This window comes from Nilaparvata lugens, chromosome 2 (genome assembly GCF_014356525.2).
Source record: "Nilaparvata lugens isolate BPH chromosome 2, ASM1435652v1, whole genome shotgun sequence".
Classification (NCBI taxonomy): Eukaryota; Metazoa; Arthropoda; class Insecta; order Hemiptera; family Delphacidae; genus Nilaparvata; species Nilaparvata lugens.
Window position 1 is genome coordinate 26,369,991 of NC_052505.1, and position 24,339 is coordinate 26,394,329.

The following is a 24,339-nucleotide window of genomic DNA, read 5'->3' on the forward strand; positions in this document are numbered from 1 at the left end:
TGATAAATCATAAATGTGAAATGAACTTGCTATAAATGAAATGTTATATTAAATGATAATGAAATGTAGATATATTATGAAATGATTGTGAATAGAAGATCAATTGTCTGAAATTATTGAAATATATATATTGAAATTAATTTTGTTGTGATGATCTGATGTTTTTTACAATTTTGATAATGATACAGGGTGTTATGAAATTCTATTTCTATTTTGAAGAATGGATTAAATTTTGATATTTGAACAGTGAATAGATGGAAGTGAAATTTTTTTTTATAGTGAAAATTTATCATTGATATGTCCATATTTCACAATTTATGTATTGCTGACTGTATAATAGGATGTTAACAAATTTCAATTTCATAAATATTTAAAAATAATTTTCATGTGTATTAGATTGTATTGATAGCCTAATCAAGTTTTTCTTTTAGTTTATAAGCATTTTAAGATAACAGGTACAGCACAGACATTAACATTGAAATAGTTATCATGTGAATCTCGAAATCAGCAACAAGTGAACGCCATGAAGAGTGTTAAGAACATTTGGGTGATTTTCGAACTAGTGTGACATAACTACGCCAATATCTACGCCAATATCTACACTAATAACTACGCCAATATCTACACCAATAACTAAGCCAATATCTACACCAATAACTGCGCCAATGCCAATATCTACGCCGATGCCTGCGCCAACGCCAATGCCCGCGCCAATGCCAAAATCTGCGCCAATGCTGATGCCAACACCAATGTCAACGCCAATAACTACGCCAATGCCAATATCTATGCCAATGCCTGCGCCAACGCCGATGCCTACGCCAATGCCAATGCTTGCGCCAACGCCGATGCCTACGCCAATGCCAATGCCTGCGCCAATGCCAAAATCTGCGCCAATGCTGATGCCAACGCCAATAACTATGCCAATGTCAACACCAATATCAACGCCAAAATCAGTGCTGATATCAATGCCTGCGCCAATGCCAATAGCTACGTCAATGCCTGCACCAATGCCAAAATCTGCGCCAATGCTGCACCAATGCCAATAGCTACGCCAATGCCTGCGCCAATGCTGATGCCAACACCAAAATCAACGCCGATGCCTGTGCTGATGTCAATGTCTGCGCCAATGCCAATATCTGTGCCAATGCTGATACCAATGCCTATGCCTGCGCCAATGCTGATGCCAATGCCAAAATCAATGCCGACACCAAAGCATACGCCAATAACAATGCCAACGCTTATTGCTGACTTTGTATCTCAAACTTCAACACTACTACATTACCTGGAGGTAATTGCCATCCATGTTCACATTCACAACTTTGAATTCAGAAGAACAGTCACAGTATCATGAAAGAATTGATTCAAAAAATCCTCTCCTAAATTATTCCTGTATGCAGAACTCTAAACCTTGAAAGCTGAAAATATCAAAAAACCAAACCTTACCTAAATTAATCCTCACCTAAATTAATCCTGTATGCAGCGTCTATCTCTTTTCCAAAAAACGAATTACATTGTCATTTCAAGCCTGAAATGTACATTGTATAATTACAAATATGATACAAAATTTACGTGACTCTGTATTGAATTTGGAATGCAGCCGTCTACTACAAGCATGAGGCAATGCTAACTGAGATGTCACCTGTATCGAGTTTGGTATGCAGCCGTCTACTACAAGCATGAGGCAATGCTAACTGAGATGTCACCTGTATCGAGTTTGGTATGCAGCCGTCTACTACAAGCATGAGGCAATGCTAACTGAGATGTCACCTGTATCGAGTTTGATATGCATCAGTCGACTACAAGTATCAGCCCAACACTACGTGCATCCAGATCAGCCCAACACTAACGTCATCACATTGGAGTCACACTTAACTGAAAATCATACTGAGTGCCTTAATGGACTGTTTTCCAAAATGTGCATCAATAAAATCAACCGCGTCAATAGTGAAAGAAATGAACATTTTTTGATTTATTGAAATTTTATGTGAAAATTAAATGTAACAATTCATCAATTCATTTAAAAAAAAAAAATAAAAATAATAAATTTTTCATTCAACATACTAAATTTTTTATGCAATAAAAATTAAATTTTTCTATCTATTAAATTTATGTGCAATTTCAAAAAACTATTCTTTACATATTAAACTTTCTGTTGAGATATTTTTCTTTAAATTATAAAGCTAAATCAAAAGTAATATTGATATTCTATATTTTGAGATATTGTTTGGAAACATATAACAAACGCTATTGATGAATTTTTATAATAATTTTCAATATTATTGGATGACATGTAATGTTTTTCTAGAAAAAATTGTTACTGTTCTCAAATTTAAATTTCAACAATTTTCATTAGGGTCAATGTAAATTTTTTTTTAAATTTTCAAACAGTAAAATTTTTTTATGTCAAGAGGGGGGTATTTGTAATATTACATTTTTTCTCACATTTGAAATCAAATCTTCAATTCGAGATCTATGGAACTTTATAGTAAATATCAGAGTCATCAATAGACGGACAAACTTTTTGACGGAGAATTTTTTATCGTAAATGATTGTTGCATTGTTCCATGGTGTCACCGGGGCTAATTACTAGATAAATGGTTTATTTAAATCGAGATATATATAAAAATTTAAAATAATAGTTTCAAAATAAAGTTTTATTGAGAACAGATGTAGAATGTGAATTCTAAACTTGTAAGTTATAAGTGTCTATAAAATCTATACTGAACAAGGCGTTGGCTTTGTGACTTGCAACTTAGGTTTTTTCCTGTTAGCCTCTCTAGAAAAATGGCTGGCTACGAGTGTTGTTGTAAAATTTTGCTCTGAATCATTTTCGTTTATTAATGTTTTAAATTGAGTTTTATACAAATTTTTGTGTTCTATTTTGTTAAGATATAGCTAATTTGTGTCTTCAAGCAAATAGCCACTGTTTTTCAACTGTAAACTAGATAAGTATTTTAGTTCGTAGTTACTCTAAAAATAATTAGGCTTAAGATATAGTTCTTTGTGTATTTGTATAAATTCATCTGAAGATTATAAGTTAATTTGCTCTGAAAACTGGATTTCTCATTCATAGGCAATAGATCCATTCACAATTTATCAAGAATCTATTTCATTGGAGCCGACAACTATCCTTAGGTTAATAGGTGGAATGCTATTCCAACCATTTAAGGAAAAATTGGTAGCACGGCAATATATATATATATGGATAAGCATATGACTCTGTAGTTCTCACATTGAACTGAACTACCTTTTTTATGTATGGGAACAATCACATTTTTCTCCCATTCTGATGGAATTTTGGCATACTGCCAGACATCTTTACACAACTTCCATATCCAGTTAGCTACTCTTTCCCCTCCATATTTAATGAGTTCGGGTGTTATACCATCATATCCAGCTGCTTTCCCCAATTTCATGCACTCTATGGCATTTTGAACTTCTTGAAAGGATATCTGCATTTGCTCTTCTACTTGATCTTCTTCATTAGCACCATAAATAGGTCTTACCTCCTCCTGAAATGCCTTTTCATAGTAATTTCTCCACACCTGCAATACATCTTTCAGTTCTGATTTCACCCTTCCCTCCTCATCAATCACACTTCTCACACGCTTTCCATACTTTCCTCGTAGGGCTCGAACTGTGTGCCAAAATTTATTACTCATTGCTTGACTGTTTTCCTCAATTTCCCTTCCAAACTCCTCCCATGACTCCAACTTAGCCTTTCTTACTTCTTGTTTGGATTCTCTTCGTCTTTGTACATATTCAGTCCAATCATCTGCATTTTTAGTTCTGAGAAACTTTTTCCATGCCTCCTTCTTCAGTCGAACCTTCTCTTTCACCAAATCGTTCCACCACTTGGTTCTTTTTACATGCTCTCCCACTACTGTCTTTCCACACACTCCCTCTGCAACTCTCAACAGCGACTTCTTTAGTAGGCACCATCTCTTCTCAATATTTTCTTCTGAGCTTCCATCAATTTCTTCCTCCTTCCTCAAGAGCTCCTCAGTTATCAGCCTTTGATATTCTCTTCTGTTCTATGCCTTCTTCAATTCCATTATCTTTATTTTCTCATACTTGACAGATTTATACTTCTTTGGAGGTCTAATTTGTGTGTCCATAATCAATAGTTTGTGCTCTGTACTGAGCTCCGCACTCCTGTACACCCTCACATCCGTTACCGCATATCTGAAGTGCCTTGAGTATACAAAATAGTCAATTGCACTTTTGACTCCTCTGTTGGGTGATTCGAATGTGATTTTATGGATACTTTTATGGGCGAAGAAGGAATTTCCAACTAACAGATCGTTATCCACACAGAACTCCAGCATTCTCTTGCCACTACCATTCAGTACCGACTCTGCTCCATGCTTTCCTAGGCATCCATGTCCTATTGTGATATCATTGCCTACCCTCGCATTCCAGTCACCCATGATTATTATGTGCTTTGCATACTGTCGGGCCTTATCAACTGTTTCCTGTAAGGCTGAGTAAAATGTCTCTTTCTCTAGTTCAGCCGTTTTAAATTACTACAAGATATTATTGAATTCACCCTGCAATTTTAACCAATCCTCTATTACTTGCAAAGTTGACTTTGAGATCCTGTTCATGAGAAAATTTTCCGGTATACAATTGATTAATTTATGGCATATTTGATCAAATTGCCTTCTACACACAGTTAGGTCCGTTCGTGGTACAGGAAAAATGGTAGGCGAACGAAAACTGTCCTTTTTTTACATGAGCTGTGAACAGATTTTTATTTTTATTCAGGTACATAATTAAATTCTTTACAAAAATTTGCCTAATTTTAAGTACTTTGAAATAAGTTCATTGCAATACAATTTGATTACTTATGATTACTGTGTCACAAAGTAAAATTGTGACGAGAAAATAATAAATAATATTATTGAAAGACGCTCGGTTATCAGCAAAGCTAGCTGACCGCGTAGATAAGGAGGGTACCGATGGCACACCATCTTCCGCGCATCGAGACGATTCTTACCGCCTCTGGCGGCGGCGAAACTCCATCCCCTCTACTTTGGGAGAGTATATAAACGCCGGACGAGCCCCAGACCACAGCATTCTGCTCCCAACATTCCTCTCCTGTACAGCGGCCCGTTGGCTGCCGTACGTCCCTGACATCCTGTCCTTGTACAGCGGCCCGTTGGCTGCCGTCCCTAACCTTCCATCCTCCCAGGGCACAGCGGCCCGTTGGCTGCCGTCCCTATCCTCTCACCCTCCCAGGGCACAGCGGCCCGTTGGCTGCCGTCCCTATCCTTCCATCTCCCCAGGGCACAGTGGCCCGTCGGCTGCCGTCCCTAACCTTCTATTCTCCCCAGGGCACAGCGGCCCGTTGGCTGCCGTCCCTAACCTTCCATTCTCCCAGGGCACAGCTGACCGTTGGCTGCCGTCCCTATCCTTCCATCTCCCCAGGGCACAGCGGCCCGTTGGCTGCCGACCCTAACCTTCCATCCCCCCAGGGCACAGCGGCCCGTTGGCTGCCGTCCCTAGCCTTCCATTCTCCCAGGGCACAGCGGCCCGTTGGCTGCCGTCCCTATCCTTCTATCCTCTCCGGGCACAGCGGCCCGTTGGCTGCCGTCCCTCCTGTCTATCCTTCCTCTTCCTACTACACTGGAGCGGAACCGAGGCCGTAAGGCCAATACAAAATTACCTGGGTATCAATCACCTACCTCTGAAGGTACTCAGGGTGTACGTGATAACTGATTATATTATTATGTATTTCTCAAATTGTACGATAAACCAAAAATTTCCTAATAAGAGATGAGGTTTAAAACATTTTCCACGAAAGCCTATTTCGAGTCTAAATAACAATATTATTCGTCTATCAAATTGATTTCTGTAATAGGTTTCGCTTCCAAACGAGAAATATATTTCCTCATGCAAGAATAAAACCTATTTTTTCGTTGAAAGATCACTTGTTGACGAACATCACAGCATTTTTAGCAACGTGTTTCAATATAACATATTGTGCTGCAATTTGGAACTACACAGAAGCTGGATCTAGATTCATTTATTTAGAATTAGCTTCATCCTAGTATAGATTCAAAACTCATTAACTAAATTTATCCAATTTATTTCTACTCTTTCAATGCTTTTCATAAAAATCATGATTTGAATATTTTACCTTTAGAATCATTTCATAGAAAAGTTCACATAGAGAGTCTGTTGCTGTCCCAGTCAGTTATATGATTTGTAATTGTATTAATAAATGAATAAGTGAATACATGTTTCTTTTTGGCTCGAAAATGTGCGATACCAGCACGAAACACTTCGACACTATAAGACGTGCGTATTGATATTTTTCACAATGAGTATTTTTATTATAACTTATATTAAAATAGGCCTAAGTGTTGAATATTACCTCTTGGACTTTTCATTGGGCTTCTGCTCCTATCTGAGTATTCAGGAGAAGTTGGCAGACTTAGACCACCTCTCATGACTCTGTAGTCATCCGGCTCCTGCATTTCAAGGAAAAAACTCGATTCAATACAAATCATGATAAAATTATTCAAATTCAATATTATTACTTGAGCAACGGCGAATGCTTTGAGCATGCGCCGCATGCCTCACAAAAACAGTTAGATAGAAGAGAAATAATTATGGTTGCTTAAACTTTATAAGTGTTCAAGATAGATACTAGAATTTATAATTTCTATAATGAATAATCCAAGTTTTCAGTAACAAATAACGAAATATGTAATAATAGTAAAAGTTGGCTAGTGAACTAGCTGTGGATGGAAGCGATTTATTCTTATGCAATTCAGAAGTCAACAGCGGAAAATTGATGTGCGCTCAATCACAATACGAATGGTTCATTACTGCATAATATTGCATTCGATCGACTTCAGTTTGTAGTTTTCAAGATATCCGCTCTTAAAAGTGTGACACTAAATTGTAGTTTTCAAGATATCCGCTCTTAAAAGTGTGACATTAAAAAGAAAAATCTGGTGTGGCGCACTCACACAACTTTCCTTGCCGTTATGAGAATTGATCACCTGACGCTAGTGTTGTCGCACATCTCAAGTCTACTTATAAACAAAGATCTGAGCCAGCTGGTGACAGGACAATAACGGTGGAGACATACGAGGTCTGCTATCTCTTCATAGTGAATCATTTAACAGAATCAACGGTTACCAACAGTTTGCAATTGGATAATCACATTTTCTGGAATTTCGAGCTTATTTTAAATTTTAGGTGAAAATATTTCTGAACATCAATCGTAGAGATTTTCATGCTCAATCTTTTCCACTAGAATTTTTTTGTTTAAATTGTATTTGAAGCCTGATAATTTGGAATCTAAAATCAAACTTTGCATAGATGGGGCGGAGCTCCTGAAATTTTTACAGATATGGGACTTGTGACAGTTGATAGAACTTATCAATTTCTATTTTAGGTAAAAATTTGATCAAAATCATTGGAGCCGTTTTTGAGAAAATTGCGAAAAAACCTGTTTTTGACAACATTTTCGCCATTTTAGCTGCCATCTTGAATTGCATTTGATTGAAATTGTTCGTGTCGGATACTTAACACACACACACACACACACACACAACACACACACACACACACACCAATACCCAAAAACCACTTTTTTGGACTCAGGGGACCTTGAAACGTATAGAAATTGGGGTACCTTAATTTTTTCGGAAAGCAATACTTTCCTTACCTATGGTAATAGGGCAAGGAAAGTAAAAACAGTTTTGCTTACATTGTTTTACCGTTATAACTTTTTAAGGATTGATGTGAAAAATCTGTGCTGATTATGAGATTATAGAGTATTCAATTATCTTCAATTTTAAGTATATTTTCACTATTCTATGCATTTATCTACGACTGTTGCATCAGTTTTAGTGTTATATCTTAAGCTTTGTAACAAGAGATCAGTTGACGAGCTGACAAAATTGTGTAAATAACGCACATTAACGAACTACGAGGGTGATTTTTTCAACCTCCGAGCACATATCATAGGACACAGACAAGCTTTGTAGGGAGGGGGGAAATGTTACTTAGCATAAGCTACACAGTCTGTACTCCCCACCAAACGCTCTCTGATCGGTGCTGCCAGATCGTCAATTGTGTTCGGGTTATAGACCCAGAAACATGGGCAACTCAATCAAGTCACCCGCCAAGTGCTAGTTGCTTAGCATTATTCGCTTTTTGCAAATAAAAATCCGATGATTCAGCATAAATCTACCGAAGATTGATTAACTTTTACACAGATAACTTTATCAATGATGATGTTGTGCGTGGATGGTGTTGGAAGATTCAAGACGTCAGTTGAAATGACCTCCGGAATCGTTGTGAGCTGAGGCAACTCGTCCTCACAGAGCTGGTGCAACCAAACGGATGCTTCAGCAAATGGAATTAGATATTTTCGATAAACCGCCATACAAACCTGACTTGGTCACTAGTAACTTACACATTTTCCCTTGACTAAAGACATGACTTGGAAAACAGCATCCGATTTAACTAAAAGCACCAAAGCACCGTCATAGCCCAAAAACTCGTTTGGCGGAGACATTTCATGAACAGGATTTTAGTAAGCAGGCCCACTGGTATGATAAATGCATCAATCTTCTCGGGGATTATATTGAAGAATAGATAAATGTGTGAGTAACTTTTAGTGATAAAATTATTCTTTTATATACATTCGTCTTTCATAAATGGCTAATCGGAGGTTGAAAAATGACCCTCGTCGTATTATGATGATAAATTAGAATGTATTATATATTATGATAGAAGATTTTGGAGTTCTTCAGATGATCTACAAAGTCCAATTCAAAGATTTTTCGAAAATCCTTAAATGTTGACTGGAATCTTCGAATTCACTCACCAGCAAACCAGGATTTGGTGGTTCGTCATCAGTTTGAGTTGCACTGTCCTTCAAACACACCATATCATGTGAGCAGTATGATATCTGAGGCTCTACTCTTGGATTACGCACTTTGAGACGAGCCTGTAGCAAATATATCATTTGAATTAATTAAAACGATAATTGTTCAACATTTTAGAAATTTCACACATTATAGTAATTGGAAGACAGATATTATGTTCTACAATTGTAGATATTTCCTTGACATAAATTAAATTTATAGATTTAGATAGAATTTTACTCTGATTTCGGACAGCCTTGACGAACTGATAAGGATGAATTACGGTTTGAGATCAATGACTATTTTAAGATTAAGGAGGGTCAATCACAGATCCTTCAAGGGTTCTTATATGCCCACAAAACCCATGAAAGAGCAAAATTCAGAGCAGTCAAAGGTTAATACTGCTACAAAAGAATTCCAGAAACAATATTCCTATGGGGAATTCCAATGAGAGTGCCTAGGAGTTAGTGGAGTTAACAGCTCAAAATATGGGACTATTTTTTAATAAAACATGGAAATTTGAGTGCCATGAACTTCTAAAACTATCAAACATAGAAAGGCGAACCCATTCCGGTATTTTAGAGAATAAGATTTTCCTCAAAGGAATTCCAAATTGTACTTTTTCAAACAGTCGTTAAGTGATGTCAAAGAGTGTGAAATTGATCACGTGCGACCTGAAAACTCTAACACCAGACCTCAGTCAACCAGGTACACGTGATTCTTTTCTATTTAGCTGAGTCTTTTTATATTTATTGAAAAGGAACATTGAGATTGATTTCTGAGCAGAGCGTGATAAACTAATTTTAATACCATGTTTATATTATATTGCTGGTGTTCAACATACATTTCAAACAGAGAATTGTTTGTATTCTGCATAACCTAATTGGTAATATTGCTCATCTATCATGCTACTTAGCTAACTCCAATTAAATTCACAGAATTCACGAATTGTCTACTTACATGCGAATCCGATGTGCTCTCCACATGGAGAACCACAGTATCAGAAGGCATTTTCAGACATAGTTCATTGGACACATCCGAGCGATGAGTATTTTTCATTCCTCTATAATTCTGACGATACCTCTTTGGTGTCTGCGTCAGAACTGAGTTTGTGTTACTCTCATTGAAATGAATCTTTTTCTCTTGAAATAAACCATCTTTTTCGTTCGATTGAGAGTTTAGATTGTTTTTCAGCAAAGGAATCTGATTGTTGGATGCTTTCTTCATACGATCATTCATCTTTATTCCAACACTCTTCAGAGCTTCGTGCAACTCGACTATCTCTTCTTGTTTGACAAGTATTGCCTCACTGAGGTTGAGCACTTCAGATTCGGCTTCTTTCACCAAACGACGTTGCTCAACAAGTTCAGTACTCAGGCTAACTAGTACCTCATTGATGGATTTCAGCTCACTCCTCAACATTTTATTATCACGCTTCAGTTTCTCTTTCTCGTCCAATTTCCCACTATCAATGGAAACGGATTTGTTTGTATTCTCTTGACATGGGAAGCAAACCCACGAATCCTCTTTTCCACTCCATTGTTCCTCGAAAGCTTCCACCGGAATATCCAAGCAACTCAAATGGTAGAAACGCTGACAAACACCGGTGCATAGAATTTTCTTGTCCCTCCTTTTGAAAGGTTTGTCACACACCCTACACTTGGGGCCGTCAAAGCAACTGACGCACTGCCACTTCTCATCGGCTGCCCCCAGCAGTTTCTTGTAGCCAGAACAATGCACATGGAAATTGCGGTTGCACAATCCACTGCAACGAATCTTAGATTCGGTCTGTCCGATCAGTTTTGTGCAAACCGAGCATTTCTGGTTGACACACTTTGTGCACTGCCAAGCGGATTTCTTTTCAGCAGTGATTTTTTCAAAATCGGCAGGGGAAACAGAAGCACATTCCAAATGATACAAATGATCACAGTATCCACTGCATTTCAAGGTTTTTTCGTCCGCGGTCAACGGTTTTTCACAACCGCCACAAACCGCACTCATTGCAATGTTTTTCTACGATTAAAAATAGTTTTAACTAGAAATCATCAACAAATAATGTTCGAACCCCTTTTTGTTCCTGAACAAAAAATAATAAACGACAATTTATAGCCTAATTAGAAAGAATTTAAATTTTTCTTTCTGAAATGTAAAGTAAGTCAGTAGAGCATATTTTTTTAATTCAGTGATGTAGCCTATACTTTAAATTGATCTGTAGTAAGGGGGGATCTATACTCAAAACCTAATCAATGAAGGTTCAAAAAGTAGTTTCGGTTCGAACATTAGATAAAGCTATATTTTTCATCATCGATAGAGCCACTCCAGAAGGTTATTTTCTCAAAAAGTCCCAAGAAATACCCCTGGAACTCTTTCCCGAGCTGCCCTCAAAGTTAAAAAATGATTAAGGTATTAACGGGAAATCAATTATCTCTGTAACCATTAATCGTAATAAGTTATATTATTTATGTCATTCGATTCGTTACATTATTGGGCTACAATATTGGTCTTATTCATTTTATTTATTGGATAGAGTAAACAATACAGTAGTCGGAAAAGAAAAAAACAGGCTATTGCCCAAAACTTATTCAATTTCCTTATTTTGTCTTAAATTGTCCAAATATTATGTAGGCTATGTCCATTTAAATGTATACACTAAAAATAATCATCAATCTGAATATTTTCCTCATGTAACCAACATTTTTCTTGATAAAAAATATATAGCCTATATGTAAAACTTTTATATCATTAATTGACTTTTTTGTTTTCTGCGATTAACTTCTCAATAAGTGATTTCATGAAAAAATGGGACAAATAATAGATGTTGCCACTTCCATTGCAAATCCATTGATATGTATTTACGATTTGATTTGACGCTGCGGAAGGTGAAACAGCCGACGCTGTACAGCGAGGCGGACCCCTCTGCTCTCACCATATTGAACTACAGTAGCCTATGTACTAAGTACTAGTAGTAGCCTACTACTGCATTCAACGCTTCCAATCTTATTTGCCCTAAGGCGCGCAAAACAATGCAATGTTTTTTAATATATGTGACAATAATTGACGACTGCATTTCTTTAATCAAAGAGATTCAGATTTTATTATTCTTCAAGAAACTGATATATGCTTGAAAAGGTACCTATAAAAATAGTTAATTCTTACTAGAAACTGAAAATAGCTAGATATGAAACCATAGCTGCAAAATCTAGCAAATATCGAAAAATCGTTGATTTTAATCAACTGTGCAATTTAAACCCTATTATCTTCTTTTGAATACAACAGTGTCAATGATCACATTAATAGTATTCCAGGTTCTTATTTTAAAATTAGTCATGTATCATAGAACATTCAACAATACTGGGTACTATCGACACTTGATATTTCTAATATTCCTACATGACTGAAAGGAACGCTCGACTTGTATTCGTTTTCGATTCTTGTGAAATCACTAAAATTGCAGACTACTCCATCTAAAACTCACTGTGCTATTGGTAATAATTATTGAACATGATGTTGTCCACTATCCAACGGAATGAATGACGTATTAAAATTATTCGAAAGATGAATGTTACTCCTGGGATAAACTGGATTCGAGATCGATGAGAACAATCAAACTTTCAATACAGAACGAAGTAAAAATATGGAAAAACAGTTTTAGATAAACTTGAGAAAACGTAGCTGAATGTTTCACGGGAGCAACCGTTATACTACTAGAGTTGGATCAGAACTGAACTGAATTGATACATTGTGGGTTGGAAATGGGGAGAATTTTTGAATAATGCTAAATACAGACCTTGTGACAAAATAAGAATGAATGCCATCGAATGCCGGAATGAATAAGAACACATCCATTAGCATAAAGCTGCATGCCAGCCTGCAGTTAATGGCCTGAGCGGATAATGAAATTCTGCCTCATAATATAAACAAGACGGATTTGCTAATAGGGTATAAACCCTTCGAAAAGTGCAAGCTAGGAATGAAACTGAAAAAGCAACTTGCGCATTATACGGGTAATCCATTGCATTGCCATTTATTCTAACATTTTGCTTGCTTCAGCTTGTAGAATGCTGAGGTTGTACTGGGGTCATACTTTATTGGAAATTTTATCAAATAGGGATAATTTATCACAGAATGTTTTTCATTTCAATGGTCTATACATTGAAAACATAGAACAAAAATTTCAATCACTAGTTAGATCCACCCGACTAAGAATTGTATCTACTTATAGGCTAGTACGGTAATATTCTATTATCTAATTTATTTGCATGTTTGTTTTTATCTTACAGACACAACTATAGGAATTGGTAAAAACTAGAAAAATCTGTCTACAAGATGATATTAACAAATAAATACTGTACACAGATCAGCAGCAAAAAGGGATTCTTCTAAATAATTATAGCAAATCAAAAATATTTTGATAACAAACTTTGAAACTTATTTTCCCCCATTATTACTGTCTAAATTCTGAAGTTCGGTTATTTCATCTTGTTTTAAAAATTACATAACATCAAGTTCCCATCATTCTGGAGACGTTTGTTTATTGGGTACATCCATCAACTACTTTCACTATTTTGTATTGTTTGATTCCCTATTCGCCATTTCATTCCTAAGCTTACTAAATTCACTGTAGATGAGGAGTTAGCAATTCTCAATGAAATAGTGATGATACCAAACGACATTAAAGTAAATGCAATGAATTGAAGATAAAAATGAAAAAAAAACTCTTTATTAGGTGGAGTTAGGACTTTCAAGTCCTCTCTACCACTCAGCAATGTATATGCAATGTATAATTAGACATGGTAAGATTGAAAGAATACACGCAGAATGGAATTTTTGTTTCAAGAATGATTCTTAAAACAAAAAATAACCAACATTGGGTAATTTTGATAAATATAGCGAGAAGATACTTTTCAAGTATGTTGATAAAATATGTTTCATGTTATATTTCATCTGTTATAATTATTTTAAACTAATTCGCATTTCTGCATGTAAACATGAAACATATTCATTAAATAATATTCTGCCTATTCTTGATACAACCATTTCAATTTGCATACCTGATTCATATAATAACAGAATTCCATTCTTCTCTCTTTTAAAAGTTGGTTTCGTTTGGCCTCGTATTCGCCCACCCCCATCAGTAAACTACCAGGAACAAAGTCAGAGAGAGTCGACTTTCTCAAGCGCTTTTCATTTTCTAGGCAAACTACACAATCATTTCCCTGTCATAAAACGGATTAAGTTATATAGTTTAAGAAAACATATTAAAATAAAAACTCAACATTAACTTGATTAGAACTATAGATGTTAAAAAATATACTGCTAATTAGCCAAATTGGTGTTGGATTGAAATTAAAATGATACTGTTGAAATATAATAACTAGAATACATAATTTCAGCTTCTGTGGAAAATTGAACATGCACCCAAGGTCAGCATGAAATTTTCTGTCTAGCAAGATAATCTCGAAACTGGCTGGACTTTTGATTAGAGTTGAATATTTTCATTTCGTCCTTAACTTAGAGATAAACAAACTCTTCAATTCTCCAGAAAAGGCAACAATGAAATTTCAATTTATTTCATTGACCATAACCAGCTCTAATAAAAGTATTCATTTTCATTACTTAATAACTACTTATAAAATTCCAGTTGAATGAACTTTTAGAAACTGGAGTGTTGATTAGAATTAAAGATAACAGAAGCTAAATTGATAAACAAAATGCAACCTAATATTTCCATCTTCAGCTTTATAACAAACTAGTCCTACAAATAGTATTTGGGTAAAGGCTTAAACATTTGTTAAGTAACTGGAATTGAATTAGTGTATACTCTATGTACATTGCAATGAGAATCAAAATTTAATAAGAGAAAGTTACTGGTCATGAATTTTCACCGTCGTCGATGCTTTTTTAAAAAAATGGGGTCTCTCGGATTGTAAAAATTCAAGGCAGACAATCGGTTACATTAGAAACAATATTGGTATATGGATCTAATAAACTGTTCTTGAATTAGTCTTATTATAAAATAATATATATGAATAAGTTCAATAAGCTAGTCGGCCGGATAGCCGAGTTGACTAAGGCGTTGCACCCTTCAGTCTGCTAGTGCTACCTGGTCGCGGGTTCGAATCCCGCCGTATTCCATCGAATAGGCACGGACGTTTGATCATCTCAATTTACCCTCCCACTTCTCATTACCCACGCACAAGCAAAACACTCATGTGGGCATCATCCACAAAAAATCTATAATTGAGCGAAATGAGAATATTGTATGGATGCCAAACCTTTAGTTAATGAGCAATTTTGTTCTCACCTGATGTGTCGTAGATTGGTCTGAGAGATGATCGGGTGTCTTCAGAATAGAAGGGATCCTCTCATTTGTATCAGGTGTTTTGGGGTACTCATCGACAACAATCCTGCTGTTCCTCAAACAGGACTCCTCAGAGCCTTCAAACAGTTTTGCCAGTCGATCAATTTCCAATTGGCGGGGAGAGACGACTGGCATACTGTTGGACACAGCAAGCCTTGTGCGGTGCGTGAGTTGAGGTGACACTTGGCAGCCAAGCACTGCTGTGCCGGCTGTAGCAGCCATAGCAGACGCCAGTCGCTGCTTCTCCAACTCTCTACAGTTGACTAACACCAACTCTTTCGGTGGTTTCCGACGACGGAAACTTTTTGGAGTTTCAACCACTGAGGAAGCGTTTGTATCATGCAGGATTTCAACAGGTGGCAGCACTGGCATTTGTCTATTGCTCTGCAATGGTGTTGAGGTTTGCTTTTCATTGCAGCCCGCCTCCTTTTTCTTCACTTGAAAAGACGTTCGATTGGAGACATTTGAGTTTTCTTTCTCGTCCGCTCCGATTGGTGAATATTCCTGCAAAAGGGAGATTGAAAAATAAGAATAATATGAAATTTCTTATGATCTGTTCATAAAATTAACCAATCTATGAACTAAATGAGAATAGCCAAAATCTATGAACAATGTGGAGAGTACAGATACTCTCTCGATCTGTTAAAGGCATTAAAGCAAAATGTATAATAGAAAATAGTGAAACAAAACGAGATTAAAGATTAATAGTAATATTCATGTAAAATTTTTTATGATATGTGATAGGCCTAGGCCTACATGGGTATTTTTTCTAGTAAAAAATGAACTTTCATAAAAGTTATATATTTATGTATGGCGACACATTTGAAATACTAACACGGTAATAGAGAATTTTTACTATGTATAATATTTTGAGATGAATTAACTAGTACTATCCTACTCATACGTAAGTGGTTTGATTAAGACGATACGAAATTCGTGTCCATGAAGATATAAGTGAAAGTACACGGTGTCCCAGGAAAAGGTTAACACGTTTAATTTTATATTACGTGCCAAACGTTTTCAAATTTTACAAAGTAAGTTATGAAAATATTATGGGAAAATTTTAGCTCCCTAATTTTCGTACGAACAAAATGGCGGCATATTAAAAATTTTACCAATTCCTGGAAAAACTACTGCCGCCATTTTGTTTCAACGAGGGTTAGGGAGCTGGAATTTTCCCAGAATATTTTTATATTTTTTGAAGCTACTACAATAATGTTAATGCGTTATTTTCGAAAATAAAAACAACAAGAGAGGGAATTTCGACTATATTGAAGGAGACTGGAGCGAGGACGAATTCAGAACGCAGGAAATACCATGGGGTGGAGGTCTTGCAACTGAAAATCGTCAAATTGGAAAAACAAATTCAAGGTTGACCAGCTAACAAATCATTAAAGGGATGGGGTCCAATACAATTCAATCTTCTTCTTCATTCCCCTATTCGTTCAGATTTCTTTTCTTTCGTAAATTTTCTCCACCTTGACGTGAAACTGATTTTTCATTGATGTATAAATCTCGTTTCAATAATTTATTGTAACAGGAGACTTTTTTAGAACGGTCGGATTAGTTAAGGTAAATAATAGACGAAATAGTTCTTCATATGATGTAATCATTATAGTTCAGGTATATTATTAACTACAAACACATAATAATATTATGTGTATGTAGAATATAGTAGGGTAAACCAGCCCACGTTGGGACACCAAAATTCAAACAATTATAACTTGGACAAAAATAGAAAAAATCTTGTTTTTTTAATTTTATATTTATTGTATTTGCTTACACTTTCATCCTTGAGGATGGCAACTGCATTGATTGTCAATTGATTTTTTTATTGCAAAAACAATTTTTTTTTGGGAGAGTCCCAACCTGGGATTAAGATCGGCCCACGTTGGGACATCCCTTGCCCAGGTTGGAACATTGAATTAAAAATGAGCAATTCATTATATTGTTAATTTATTAAAAACATATTAGAATTAGCATTTCATTATGAATATTACTAGTACAAATACATTATTTGAAAATTTGGAAATCTCAAAGTACGCTATGTGTTTGAATTGATGCCTCTGAAGCAACATTACAGGCTATAATCATGATATCATATTTATTTATAATTTATTTCATTGATATGTAGCCTACTTTGAGTAAACTAAGATTCAGAACCAGTGCTCATTATTGTAGTAGGTGCATATCTATCATTAAAGTGTCCCAATGTGGGCAGATGGTCATGGCTTTGTTTTAGACAGAATAACTGGAATAAAAGGTAAGAGTACAATAATGTTTTATTTGTCAAAATATTCATAAAATAATACAGAAGGCATATTAGTTGTAAGACTTTCCTTGAATAGTGGATTTATAGAGTGGAAAATGAAATTCCTCTCCTCCAAAAAAACTTTGAGGTTACAAAAATGTGTTTTCAATTTTTCCTTTATAACGACTGGTGCTACAGCTGAAATTATTATGTCTGTAAATAAGGCTATGAACAGCTGATGAAACAACGCAGTTGTTGCCAGCCTAACACTCACTAATTTCTCACAACTTGAAGTGTCCCAACGTGGGCTGGTTTACCCTACATATTAGTACATACAGATTGGGTGAAAAGTCCGAGAACGGCTTAATATCTCATACACAAAGGTTATGATTGGAGATCCTACTAAAATTGAAAATACTACTTGACCATAAGTTCAAAAATCTGGTCCGCCATATTGAATGCAACTTTATTTTTTTAAATGGGAAGGTGGTCATGCGATACATGATTTCGATATGAAATTTCAAGAAATAATCAATGGTGAAAACCGCACATCGATATCTCAAACCGTTCAGAAGATATTCACATTATTAATCAATACCACTTATGTATTTCATTTCTGATATGCATGATATTGATTAATAATGAGAATATCTTCTGAACGGTTTGAGATAACGATATGCGGTTTTCGCCATCCATTTTTTCTTGAAATTTTGTATCGAAATCATGTATTGCATGACCACCTTCCTATTTAAAAAAATAAAGTTGCATTCATTATGGCGGATCCAAGATGGTGAACCATATTTTTAAAGTCATAGTAAAGTAGTATTTTCAATTTGAGTAGGATCCCTAATCACACCCACCATCAAATTACCTTTGTGTATGAGATATGAAGCCGTTCTCGGACTTTTTTATCCCCTTTCTGCTTTGAATAGTATTGATTAATAATGTGAATATCTTCTAAACGGTTTGATATATCGATATGTGGTTTTCGCCAGTCATTTTTTCTTGAAATTCCTCATCGAAATCATGTATCGCATGACCACCTTCCTATTTAAAAAAATAAAGTTGCATTCAATATGGCGGACCAGATTTTTGAACTTATGGTCAAGTAGTATTTTCAATTTGCGTAGGATCCCCAATCATAACCTTTGTGTATGAGATATTAAGCCGTTCTCGGACTTTTCGCCCATTCTGTATAGTACCGTAAAACGGGGTTACTTAAGCCTACAGGGTAACAAAAGCCATTTTGCAAGGTAAATTTCAAGAGCCCATGTTGGTAACACTGATTTCAGAAATCCTGGATGTTCATAGATCTATGAGTTGGAAATTGTACAAACTTCAAGCTGATGCAAAAAAAAAATTACTGAGATTTGAAGTAAAGCATTAAAAAATTTTATTATTTGGAGGAAATTTGTACCAAATTTTATACCCATCATAACTTTATTTGTCCATCCCAGTCTGTTCTCTTTCAAGTTTAGTAACTATTTCGAAACATAACCTTAATTGTCTGTCTAGATGATGCATCAGTTAGCTCTCCAATTTTGAGGTTATTTTTTTCCTGATGCTTCTCTTTTCTCAGCTGGTCTGTCTACGGGGTAACAAAAGCCACAAGAAAAGTCACACTTTTTTGTATGAGTTGAAATGATCATTTATGGTAATCTAGAAAATGTAAATAATTCTTCAAACTATTATTTTTCTCATATAAAACATGAATTTTGTTTCTTTTAGTCTAGTGTATGGATTTAGTTGCTCCAGAAGTGTTAAACTTGAGCCAAAATCTCATTCATTCACTCATTTAATCTTAAAAATAAAAATTGTATTTTTTTCTCCATTAAATTCAGTTTTTTAAACATGAATATTGTTTCTCTTAGTCTAGTGTATGGAATTAGTTACCCCAGGAGTATTCAACTTGAGCCAAACATTCATTCAACATACCTGGTTTTTGTTACCCCATTCCAGGGGGAAACTTAGACCACCATGTTTTTTATATTTTTTCAGGTGAAAAATTGTTCAAATAATTTTTTTATTACATGAAACAACAAGTCAAGATACAGACCCAAGTTTTGCACTAAGTTTCAAATCTGTAAATTGATTGGTCTAGATTCACCAGGTGTTTGAATTTTAAAAGTGGCCTAAGTAACCCCGTTTTACGGTATGAATATCATTCATACTGAAGCTTACTTGATTGCTAAATTGAAGATAACTCTTTACGATCAAGTCATATAATAATTTAAAATGAATATACTTGATTTATTTTGATTTCAATATAGTAATTTATTTTTTGGAACCCCATAAATAATTTTAATTTATGATAATAGACCTATTATAACAGAATGACTCTGAATTCACTGAATAATACAGCAAATTAATATAGGAAGTATTGAATCGGTATGAAAGTATACAATTTTTACATGGTTGATGATCCTGTTAATGCAATGAGTAGTGGTGTATTTGAATAGAGAATTGTATAAAGTTATTGCAATTCTTACCCGCAAAAATTCATGTGCAAGTAGAAAGATATGTATAGTTCATTTTTGTTGGTAATAAATATAGTAAACATACATGCATTAGAGAAGAATATGGATAACAAACCTCTTCATCACTCAACACATTCTCAACAAAGTAAAATATAGATTCCATCCGGAATATTGCAACTGTCAACGTGACAGTTCTGTCAGTTTACCAGAGCTGCACATCTACAAGCTGGTGAATCATTGAGTCATGTCCAATTTTCAAAGGTTTTAGATACAGCCAACTCTTAAAACTATTAATACAATCGGAATAAAATTAAGAATTTATCAATTTATGTTAAAAGAATCTATAATCTACAAACAAATTTGCAAGTCGTAATTTGCGTTTAGTTGAAGTTAGAAATATTTTACTGAATTGAATTTATTGCCAAAAAAATATTATAGTACAATAACGACAGTGAATTTGTCAAAAAAATATAGTTGTAAAAAATTCAATGGTATGAAAATAGAAAATTACTTTAAGAGATAGATAATCAGATTTAATGCAAAGAAATATTCAAAATAACAGCAGATATATCTACTAAAATATAAATTGTAGAATAATGGAATGTTGATTTTCAAAGTACAGTCCTACATGGCAGAATTTCGTGAATGAATTGAATAAAAGAGTAAGTAATGAAACTCATTCATGAATTTGAAAGACCATGAAGTCAGCGTGGAGTTTCTTGTTGGTGCGAGAAAGAGAAGCAAGTTGTGAGTAACAAAGGTGCATTATTAAAATGAGAATTATTTCCTTGAAAAGTGTTTTTCCATTTATGCTTTTCAAATCACATGACACTATTGAGCAGCCGGTGTGGCGGTTGGAATACTTTTGATGTAAATTAGACGAGTTTTGCTAGCGATTACCAACTCACAAGAGCAACATGCAACTGATCCCCACCCACAATCAATAACCCACTCCACTACTAGTTTAGACCACTGGTCAGCAAGAAAAAACTGAAGGTTACAGTCTTTGTGACTTAATCAATAAAGCTCGGTAATTCTTAATCTCTTGACCTTCACTGAAGAACCGCGCATTGAAGTTTCAGTGAAACTGCTTGAATACTAATCTTTGCACGGAGTTTTGAATTCTATAAACAAAAGAGAACATTTGATGTAATCAATATTTATCCGAATATCCATAAGTAATAAAATTGACAAAGACATCTTTGTGTTGAACAAAACAAGATTTTTGAGTTTATCAATCACATATAACATTTAAATAAAGGGAATCCACCCAATTCCAATATAAAAAGTACGTCACAGTAGAAAAACGTTTTACAAAAATGAATGACTGTCGACTATACCAATGTTATAGGCCCAGTTGCAGAAATGTCTGTTGAATTTTAACGGTGATTAAATGTCACGATAACCAATCAAAAAAGCCTTTTTATCAAAGAAGCTTCAAATTATTATATAAAGTAATAATACTAAATTCTTCTTATAAAAGCACATTATTATCAAAGAAGCCTTCTCTGATTGATTCTCGTGGAATTTAATCCCTGTTAGGAGTTAACATACGTTTGTGCAACTGGGCCTGAAAAATGTTATATTGTTGACGCATTACAGTTCAGATTCACTAAAGTTTGAGATTATCCAGGAAACAGAGGATGATAAAATATATTTACATATCTCAAATACGGTATTCATGAGTAGACTTTGAGAATGTGAATAATTATTGTTGTATTGATAAGTGGAGTATTAAATACGTAGACCCGGTTGTTTCCTGCCCGTCCTATAATTTGTAAAATAATCATTGAGAGGGCCATAATGTTGCAGATGATAAGGCACCAGCATGGTATGGCCTGTTGAGAAATATGCAGCATGAGTCCAAAAAACAACAACTGCACTGTTCTTGAAAGGCTGGATTCATAGAGCCTTTGAGGAGCAATTGATCGAATTCAAAACTGTACTAAACTATACTAATTGTACTAAACTGTACTAATACAAAACTGAATTCAATAGTAGCATATATTGTGTCTCATACCATCCTGTTGGATAAGCTCTCCAGATGCAGTTTCAGCTCATCCAGAATTAAGAATGAAGTTTGTTAGAAGATGAATTGAAGAGCTGAAAGCAGTTGTTTCTTTGATGAGAAGGGGAAACACGTGTTTCATGATGTACCAAAGGGATCAGTACTTGGACCACTGTTCTTCTAAATTATGATGAACTTTCATTGTGACTGGTAAATGGAAGCCTGCTGTAATCAGATGATACCACAATTTGACAATTGATGGTAAAGGCTATATGTGATGCAACCACAGAAGCAACATTAAGAGGACAACTTTTGCTTCATAGGATAGAGGATTTTTCCAAGTAGATAGAATGCTTCTCAGTTCTTGAAAAAGAACTAAGGTCAGCGATATGATGATTGTTCTTGATAGCACAAGTCTGGATCAAACACCTGTAGACACCTTGGTTTTAGGATTAATCCAAAGTAAATAATATGGGATACAAAGCCATCATCTTGGAGTATGTAAAAATCTGCCAAGAGTCATATACCTATTTAGGAAATTGAGAAGGTTTTTGGAAATGAGAAAAAAATGTTGATATTATGCCATGCTGTAGTTGGTAGTCACATATTTCATGATATTCTGATCTGGGGCCATCCACTCAATGTAAGCAGCATTTTCCTACTCCAAAAGAATGCACTTACGTGTTATTACCTACTGCAAGTGTAATAAACATTGCCGGCTTACAGTCCGCATATTATAAATAAATAATCATTTTATTGCATTCTCTTAAATATCTAAATTTTTTAACTAAAATCAAATACAAGTTTTATGAATAATATATTGCTACAAACAATGCTCTTTGTGTAATAATCAGCGTCTGCTGGGTTATCCTTTACCAAGGATGGAATGAGGTTGGTTTCTTCTTTTTCCATTTGTAGGTTTTTTCAACATTATTTGTAGAGCCATACTTCCTTGTTTCCATTCACTCCCACCCCTTCCATTCTCTTACAACTTGTGCCACAACTTGTTGCTCCGTCGCATACTCTACTGGATTCCTAACCTTATTTATATAAAGGCTGCCCTCTGCTTATTCTAAAAGTGAAGGGTTGCCAGTCCAGAATCCTTTTCTCTATTATATTATCTTTCCCAAATCTTCCATTCTTGTTAGAATTCTTACCATGATTTTGTTTTCCTGTCTGTTCGCTTAATTACTCCTATCAAAATTCTAGCGATTGCTCTCACAGTAGTTCGAAGTTTTCTAATTATCTTTTGGTTGAGAGTCCACGTTTTACGAGTGGAGAGTTAGAGAGTCCACGAGGTCATAGGCCTAGGCCTAAAGCATTGCACATAGGATATGGGTCTGTACTAACTTCATCTTGCTGTCCATACAAATTCTAGATAGTACTAGATGTACTTTTTGAACAAAGACCAACCTATCGCAACTTTCGTAATTTTGCCCCATTGTTAGTTTCTTCCTATTTTCTGTTACAGGTAAATAAAGTGGTCCTATTGTTAGTTTCTTCCTATTTTCTGTTACAGGTAAATAAAGTGGTCTACTTCCTCTATTTTACCTTCTTCAATTTCAAATCCTCTTTCAATCTCTCTACATCTACAAATTAAGTCATTCAAATACAGTAGCCTACCTTGAGTTAAAGGATCAATAATACTTTCAAATCGATAAAACAATAACAATTCGAAGTGATCAATAGAAGAGCAAGGTTAAAGTAACGTACAAATAAATTTTTATTACAAAAATGAATCTAAGTTTAGGCTTTCTTAATTTCTGAATTTCTTAACAAAATATCCTTTTAACTTAAACTTAGGCATACGCCAAGTACTTACCAATTTCAAGCGTTGCTGCTTATAATTTATTTCCTTTCTTGCTTCTGAAATTTTTTGATTTCTTTCTAAAATGAATTTATCTAAATCTGAAGAATTGAGCATAGTTTATAAACGTAGCCTACTGTATTTCTAAAATGTTTTAATGAGCTTCTAGAGATAAATAAAAATAATACACCTAGGCCTACCTAAGTTATACAAAGAAGATAAGTTAACCTAAAAGTGGAAACTTTACTAGATACTTCAGTATTTCTACTCTATCGCTTATCACAGTAAATAATAATCGGCAATGTTCTGAAATTATATTTGTTTCTACAAGCTATCAACTAGAAATATTTTCTAAAACAATACCAAACTTGAATATTTCTTGAAAGATTCATAAACATTTCAAAAAATGTCATCAACGGCTTCAACGACTTGGGAGCAGACGACAATAGTTTTAAAACATCGATGTTGGTAGAACTAGTTATCGATAGCACGGTTGTATTATAGTCGATAGTCGATAGTCTCTATCAATAGTGTCATGTAAAGA

General features: G+C 34.9%; 1 protein-coding gene across 8 annotated transcripts in view; it reads right to left on the reverse strand.

The window, feature by feature from the left end:
* LOC111063010 (inner centromere protein-like) overlaps positions 1–24,248 on the reverse strand; it is a 33,760-nt gene extending 9,512 nt beyond the window's left edge. Inside the window, exons 1-6 of one of the 8 annotated variants that reach the window (XM_039420911.1) lie at positions 23,811–24,241; positions 22,001–22,213; positions 15,196–15,756; positions 13,943–14,107; positions 8,852–8,974; positions 6,380–6,476 (exon numbers count right to left, since the gene is read on the reverse strand). In XM_039420911.1, coding sequence (XP_039276845.1) covers positions 6,380–6,476; positions 8,852–8,974; positions 13,943–14,107; positions 15,196–15,756; positions 22,001–22,003 — 949 coding nt within the window. In that variant the 5' untranslated portion in view covers positions 22,004–22,213; positions 23,811–24,241. Of the gene's footprint in view, positions 1–6,379; positions 6,477–8,851; positions 8,975–9,851; positions 11,379–13,942; positions 14,108–15,195; positions 15,757–20,095; positions 20,363–21,030; positions 21,067–22,000; positions 22,214–23,810 lie in introns of those variants that run through there. The other 7 variants (XM_039420907.1, XM_039420910.1, XM_039420908.1 and 4 more) reach the window with 7 other exon arrangements.
* Between the last annotated feature and the right edge of the window lie 91 nt (positions 24,249–24,339).